Source organism: Myotis brandtii, unplaced genomic scaffold, assembly GCF_000412655.1.
Source record: "Myotis brandtii unplaced genomic scaffold, ASM41265v1 scaffold134, whole genome shotgun sequence".
Lineage (NCBI taxonomy): Eukaryota > Metazoa > Chordata > Mammalia > Chiroptera > Vespertilionidae > Myotis > Myotis brandtii.
Window position 1 is genome coordinate 2,575,182 of NW_005354756.1, and position 7,457 is coordinate 2,582,638.

A 7,457-nucleotide genomic window follows, 5' to 3' on the forward strand; every position below is an offset into this window, starting at 1 on the left:
TATGTACTTTTGTTGTTTTGTTTTATTTTCTTGTTGCTGCTGGTTTTTATGGGAAGTTTCTTTTGTTCGTTTGTCTTCCAAAGTGACAGACTCTAAAGTCCATTTTGATATGATTTCGGAGAAGGGAACTTATTTATAGAAATAAAATATACTTAAAGTACTCAATTCTATAATGTGGACACCTTAACTACCAGTTCCTATGACCTACACAACAACATGTCCCTGGGTGGCAATCACTCTGAGAGGCAGCTAGAAAACAAGTGACAGATAGCTTCCACCTGTCCATCCTTCTCTCCCTTTCTTCCTTCCCACCAGCAAGACATGCATTGAGTATCTAAATGTTACAACTATGAACACTTATTCTCCCTTGAAGTATACATAGACCAGTTGGCTGGCAGAATCTAAGGAGATTATATGGACACATTATGTACCCATTATGTGTCCATATAATGTCCTAGTTAAAGAGGACTTTAGGAGAGAGGCTTTCATTAAGACTTTATAATCAAAAATTATAATTATTTCCCAAGTCTCCTCCCACTTCCTTCCACCTTCCAACACAATACTGTCACTACTCATGTTCCTATAATAAAAGGCAACTAGGAGAAGAGGGTCAAGGGAATCCTGGCAAGGAGAGAGCTTGCTACCACACCCCTCACCATTTGTCCTAAGAGGTTTTGAATCATGTCTTACCTAAATGCCTTGCCTAATCTTTGGTAGTCCCGATAAGTCCCACAGTTCCCCAAGACCAAGCTTTACAAATCTTCAAGTAAGATACCAGATGGAGAGACATATGCATTCTTCATCTTTCCAACCTTGTTCCTGTTGGGGTGGGGGCTGTAACTGACCTTAAACATGCCCATCTCCATACCCTAACAGAGAGTTTAAACACAGCTGGAAAGTGAAAGAAACAAATAAAAGCCATTATGCAGACAGCTGGTCATTCAAAGCCATTCTGCTTTAGCTGTCAGCAAGTTGCCAAACTCCTCAGGTCCCCTTGTAATTAATACCAGTCTCTGTACAATTATCCCCCGGACCCTGTGCCAGGAACGTAGTCAATCTTCACAGTAGGAAATAGGGAGATGAATCACAGGGGGTCGTGGCCTTCACAGAGCACAGGACCAGGGTGGAGGAAAAGGCATGACCCAAGGGCTGAATTCTCAGGGAAGAGCAGGCTCGGGGTCATAGACAGAAGCAGACAGTAGACTGTGAGCTTATGGAATAGGGTGCAGTCACTTCCAGCTGAATTACGCTGCAGAAGATAGGGTTTTGACCGTGGAGGTTGACTAAATAGATATTCTGGATGGATAGAAAGGTAAGAACATGGTAGGAAGGGTGAGACTACTTGAGAGAGAGAGGATTTCTGCAGTTAACACTTACTATGCCCCTACTCAATGCCAACCACTGTGCCAGGCTAGAAGGGCTCACAGTCTTTGAATACAGATGCACACGTGTAAGTTCATCTGGAGCCAAGATGAAGGAGTGCGATCGCAGCTAACTGTGTCAGGGATCATGATTGGGAGTACTAATTTAGATCATTTCCTCTCTCTCTTTTTAAGGCCTGGTGGTTTTTGCAATTATTTCATCACTTGAAAATTATTTCTCCCCAACCATCCTCCGAGTCATCCGGCTGGCCCGAATCGGCCGCATCCTCAGGCTGATTCGCGGGGCCAAGGGGATCCGCACGCTGCTCTTTGCCCTCATGATGTCCCTGCCTGCCCTCTTCAACATCGGGCTGCTGCTCTTCCTCGTCATGTTCATCTACTCCATCTTCGGCATGGCCAACTTCGCTTATGTCAAGTGGGAGGCTGGCATCGACGACATGTTCAACTTCCAGACCTTCGCCAATAGCATGCTGTGCCTCTTCCAGATCACCACGTCGGCTGGCTGGGATGGTCTCCTTAGCCCCATCCTCAACACGGGGCCCCCCTACTGTGACCCCAATCTGCCCAACAGCAATAGCACTAAAGGGGACTGTGGGAGCCCAGGTGTGGGCATCATCTTCTTCACCACCTACATCATCATCTCCTTCCTCATCGTGGTCAACATGTACATCGCAGTGATTCTGGAGAACTTCAATGTGGCCACAGAGGAGAGCACCGAGCCTCTGAGCGAGGACGACTTTGACATGTTCTATGAGACCTGGGAAAAGTTTGACCCAGAAGCCACCCAATTTATAACTTTTTCTGCCCTCTCAGACTTTGCAGACACCCTCACTGGCCCCTTGCAAATCCCAAAACCCAATCGGAATATATTAATCCGAATGGACCTTCCCTTGGTCCCTGGAGATAAGATCCATTGTTTGGACATCCTTTTTGCCTTCACCAAGAATGTTCTGGGAGAGTCTGGGGAGTTGGATTCTCTGAAGGCAAATATGGAGGAGAAGTTTATGGCAACAAATCTTTCAAAAGCATCTTATGAACCAATAGCCACCACCCTCCGGTGGAAGCAAGAAGACATTTCAGCCACTGTCATTCAGAAGGCCTATCGGAGCTATGTGTTCCACCGCTCCAAGACAATCGTCAATCCCCCATGTGTGGCCAGCGCTGAAGAGGAGGCCGTGTCACTCCCAGATGAAGACTTTGTTGCATTCGTAGGAAATGAGAATAGTGTGCTTCCAGACAAATCTGAAACTGCATCTGCCACATCTTTCCCACCCTCCTATGACAGTGTCACTAGAGGCCTTAGTGATCAAGTCAACATGAGCACATCTAGCTTAATACAAAATGTAGGTGAATCCACCAGTAAGGAAGCCACTACCCCTGCACCCTAGTGAGGACACTCCAGCATGGGCATGTCCAGTTCTGACGTGTCCTTCTGCTCTGTGATAACTCTTTCCCACTACAGGTGGCACCCAGCTACCACCTCACCATGCATGCCACTGGTCACAATGTCAGAACTGGGCAAGGGAATGCAGTTGCCACCCATCTTTGGAGAAGCCCCCAATAAGAGTCAGAAGCCAGGAGCATCTCCACTGTGACTTCCCTTATGAATTTCAGTATCAGGTGATGGGTTCCCTTATTTTCCAGAAACTGTCCCTGATTCTTCTATTTTTATTGTGATCAGAGCTTCCATTTATCAAGACAAACTTCTCAGGACGAGAACTTCCAAAGATCTATGGCAAGGATGTTGCTGAAGGTCCAAGGTAGTCCTCTGTGAAACACCATGTAGAGATTGACAATGTTACTTAGGATTTTGCATGACTGCATGTTGAGAGCTGCAGACAACTGCTCCAGCCCCAGGTAACACCTGTGGTCTATGTCATGAAAGGCCTTTGAAATAGCCATTAAAATTAATATTTTTAAAGGTAGGTCAAGACCAATGTTGTATCTTAAAGCATCATTTTTTAAAATTATGTGATATTGATGTGTCATAAATCACTTCTTCACTTCCAGAGTTCCTAATATTCTGCAGTTTGAGCTTGAGGCTCAGGTGGGAGGGGGGAGAAGGAGCACTGGCCTGGGAACTTGTCCTAATCCTGACTCCTCCATTGATTGATTGCCTGGCTGACCCGGCCAACCTCTTTCACCTCTGAGCTTCAACTTCCCCACTTGTAAAATTGGTGGGAGGGGGTACGGACTGGACACTCTATAGCCCTTGCATTTTATGTTGTAGAATGCAATGATGTCCTGTCAATTTAGATGAGGAAAACGCTCTCTCTTCTGAAGCCACAATGGCTAGACCTCTCTGCTATATAGCTGAAGAGGCAGCTTTTGGATATATTCCAGAGCCTGTTCCACATCTCACAGTCAGACTTTAAGGAGAAAGGTTTTCACATTCCCCTTGGGCCAGGACTTCATAATTAGTATAATCAAAAGAAAAGAGATATTTTGAGAAAGATGATCTGGGAGATAAACGGTACGGTCAGTATTTTCTTTAACTCATCCTACAAATGTTATTAAGTACCTATTATATGGCAGGCACTGCTCTAAGCACAAGAGATAATGGTAGTTAAGTCCCAAAAGATGAATTGGAATGGAGTAAGGGTCATCAGAGAGAATATTCAGGCCACAGGCCTGTGGCAGGTGTTAAGATGGAAGACAGCAAGGAGTTCATATGACAACATAGAACATAAAGGGTCTTAATGACAGCCATGATCTTTTATTGATTCTTGGGACATTCCCTGCAACAATGACAGGGATCAAATCAATTTGTTGATATATATTATATTTTATCACTTTGTAAGATTTTCCATTTATACAATTACAAAACGAGAGGCTGGTCCACCTAACATGGTCCACCTTACCTCTGAAAAACTCTGAAAGTCTAAAAATTATCAAGTGTTGGCAAGGATGTAGAGCAGCAGGAATTCTGATACAATGCTGGACTGAGTAAACTGGCACAACCATTTTGGAAAACAGTTCAGCCTTACTAGGATTGTTGAAGACACATCCACCCATGACTCAGGCTTTCTACTTTTAGGTATGAAACCTAGAGAAATCCATGCATGCATACTCTAGGAGACATGTACAAAGTTTCTTAATCAACATTGTTCCTACTGAACCCAAATTAGAACCTAATATCCAACAGCAGTAGGATAGATTAACTTGTGGTACATTTTTTAATGTAATTTTATGTGGCAATGAGAATGGATAGTATAGCCTATGGAAGTCTATACATAAATCTTAGAAACATAACATGAAGTGAAAGAATCCAGACGCGAGACTATACATACTATATGATTTTATGAAGTTTAAAGATAGACAAAATTAAATATATCGTTTAGGGCCCTGGCCGGCATGGCTCACTGGTTAGAGCATTGGCCCACACACTGAAGGGTGGTGGGTTTGATCCTGGGTCAGGACACATAGAAGAATCAACCAATGAATGCATGGATAGGTGGAACTACAGATAGATGTTTCTCTCTCAATCAATCAATAAAATGTTTTGTAAAATTTAAAAAGAAAAAAAAAAGTTCCCTAGGACTCAAATACCTGCAATGCACTGTGTCTCCAGAAAATTCCTCCTACGTTCCCTGAAGTGGAAATCCGTTTGAAGTGTGCTCTCCTGAGAAGCCTCAGATGACTCATCAGCCAAGTGAGTTCAGGGGGAGAAAGGCAGGATTTGCAAATCTGTAGCAAGAAAGTTTATGTCAACTGTTGACCCTTTAAAACACCGGTTCTAACAAAAACCAACAACAACAACAACAACAGCAAAACTGGGTCGATACGATTGGTTGCACAAAGATAACAAACTCTAAAGGAGCGTGATGAAGAGGGCTCTTTTTTTTGTTTTGTTTTGTTTTTTCCCCTGACCAGAATGGAGTTAACTGATTATTAAAAATGTGGCTGCTCCTGCTTCCAGATGTAATTGTGTTATAAAGCAATATAAAGGCACATGTGCATGTGCCTGCTGAAGAATGATGCTTCTTGCAGTTAGAACAGGGAGCCCAGAACCACTTGGAAGCCGAAAATGTCTGTAAATGATCCCCATGGAAACACTCAATTCAGAGCCTAAACAATATGCTGCTCTGGACCGAGCTCTGGATGAGAGGGTAGAAGGTTCCGTTTGATTCCAGGCCTTCTGTCACTCAACCGTCACCACTTCTCTGAACAACTGTCCTTGACTATACAATGAGAATAAAGATTCCAGCCCTGCTGGACTCATCAGGGGGTTTGATGGAGCTAAAAATGCTCTCTCTGCCCCTTAAAGAAGGAGAAAGATAAAAGTAGAGACAACTCGAGAACCCCTCCTGCCACACTGTGTCCAGGGTGGTCTTCACAAAGGGCGATGCTGCTGCCCCTCCCCCCCTTGAGCACAGACATGTCTGGTGATTCGCACTGTGCTTCACGTACAAAGGGACATCTAACCACAAAGGAGCCTCCCTGGACATGGTGGCACTTTGGCTGGTGGTCAGGATAGAGGGCCGCTGTGGCAGACACTACTGGTGTCCCTTCTGACTCTTCTACAAGGATGCAGCCTTTCTCTCTTAGGGTTTCTTCCAAAGCCACTGGGCTCTTCTCCACACAGGCACGGCAGCCCAGAAGGGCATCGGGAAGGAGAGATGGCAACACCCTTGAGGACAACTCTCAACCAATGGGCACAAGAGTTGGAAGAGACATGAATACCCCGGGCTCCCATGCCTGGGAGGAACAATTCTGAGTTAAGGTCTTAGGGCATCCCTACAAAGTCTGAGCCCTAGTTGTAGGGCCAGTTTTTCACAAACCTGAGAGTAAGTGCCCCTTAACTTTTGTACCTAGGAGACTCTCTCAGCTCACCCTACGCCCAGTTGCCCACAGCACTAAGCAGCTTTTTTGAGGAGTAGGGGATAGCTAATTCCTTCCTTAGCTAACTCTCCCTTCTTTTTCCTTCACTTTTGCCTCCTGGTATCACATTCCAAATAAACTACCTGTCCCCCAAGCCTCGCCTCAGCTTCTGATTTAGAACACAAATTAAGAGCAACTCCCAGATCTCTTTCTGCTCAGAATGAAGAAGCTGTTTTCTTATGCTGTCCACATGCCCATCATCCCATTCGGAAGCTTGCTATATATGGCTCCTGCATAAAGGTCTGCAAGAAGGGAATCGCTTCCCCTGATGTGAGGTGTGCGAAGGGTCCCACCCAGAAGTGATTGTCATCTCCCCGTCCTCGCTCCCTACCCATCACCCACCTGCTGCTGACTGATGAGGCAGGCCAGGCTCCTCTGCTTACCCCTCAAATTATCATAGAAGATTTGATTTTGTTAGCAATTGCCTTGGGACCAAGTGGATCCTTGCCTCCCCTTCAAAACTATTCTGTGATGAGTAGAAGGTTAATTACAAGCTTCTCACTGTATCTTGTAAACTGACAAGATTCCTGACAAGTCTACAACCACCTCTGGCCTCCTTTTTCATCAGTGCATGGTACTGGGCTACTTTGGAATTTCACAGTTTGCAACTAGGTGCTCCAAACTGAGACTTTACCCAGAAGTTGTCATGGTTCCTTTTTCTGGCGCACAGGATTATGCTAAGTGGCCACCAGTTAACAAGCAGCTTGGCTTGTGCCACTCTGAGCAGTGGAGGACTATGAGAGAAACCCCTTGGCCTCCCGCTTGTTGTCCACCACATAAAAGAAGTCAATGAGCATCCAAGGCTCTCTCCTGCACACCAATAAATAAGGGGTCAAACCACCGGTTTCATTCCAGTGGCATCATGCGTGTGGACCATGACTTCCACCTAACCCACCCACTCTCTATTCTTTGGACAGAGCCTGCACCGTATTTTACAAAGTTGTAAATCTCTCTGGACAGGGGTCTCCACCCACTGAACTCTGGGGTATCACAGCACTAACAGTATGAGGTTATTCTCCACTATTCATTAGTGCCATGGCCTCTGGCTCACTGTCCCCACCCCTATTCCTGTCTTCAGTCACAGCGTGATTCATCCAGGACACAGGTTTCTGCAATCCAATGATCATACCCTCTACCCTACATTCACTACCCACTCAGGTGGTCATATCCTAAACCTTGTCGATACTGTTAACA

At 45.2% G+C, this 7,457-nt stretch overlaps 1 protein-coding gene across 1 annotated transcript in view; it reads left to right on the top strand.

Moving 5' to 3' along the window:
• SCN10A (sodium channel, voltage gated, type X alpha subunit) overlaps window positions 1–3,263 on the top strand; it is a 100,657-nt gene extending 97,394 nt beyond the window's left edge. The window contains exon 28 of the mRNA XM_014534926.1: window positions 1,557–3,263. Coding sequence (XP_014390412.1) covers window positions 1,557–2,770 — 1,214 coding nt within the window. The 3' untranslated portion in view covers window positions 2,771–3,263. The remainder of the gene's footprint in view (window positions 1–1,556) is intronic.
• The last annotated feature ends 4,194 nt before the right edge of the window (window positions 3,264–7,457 follow it).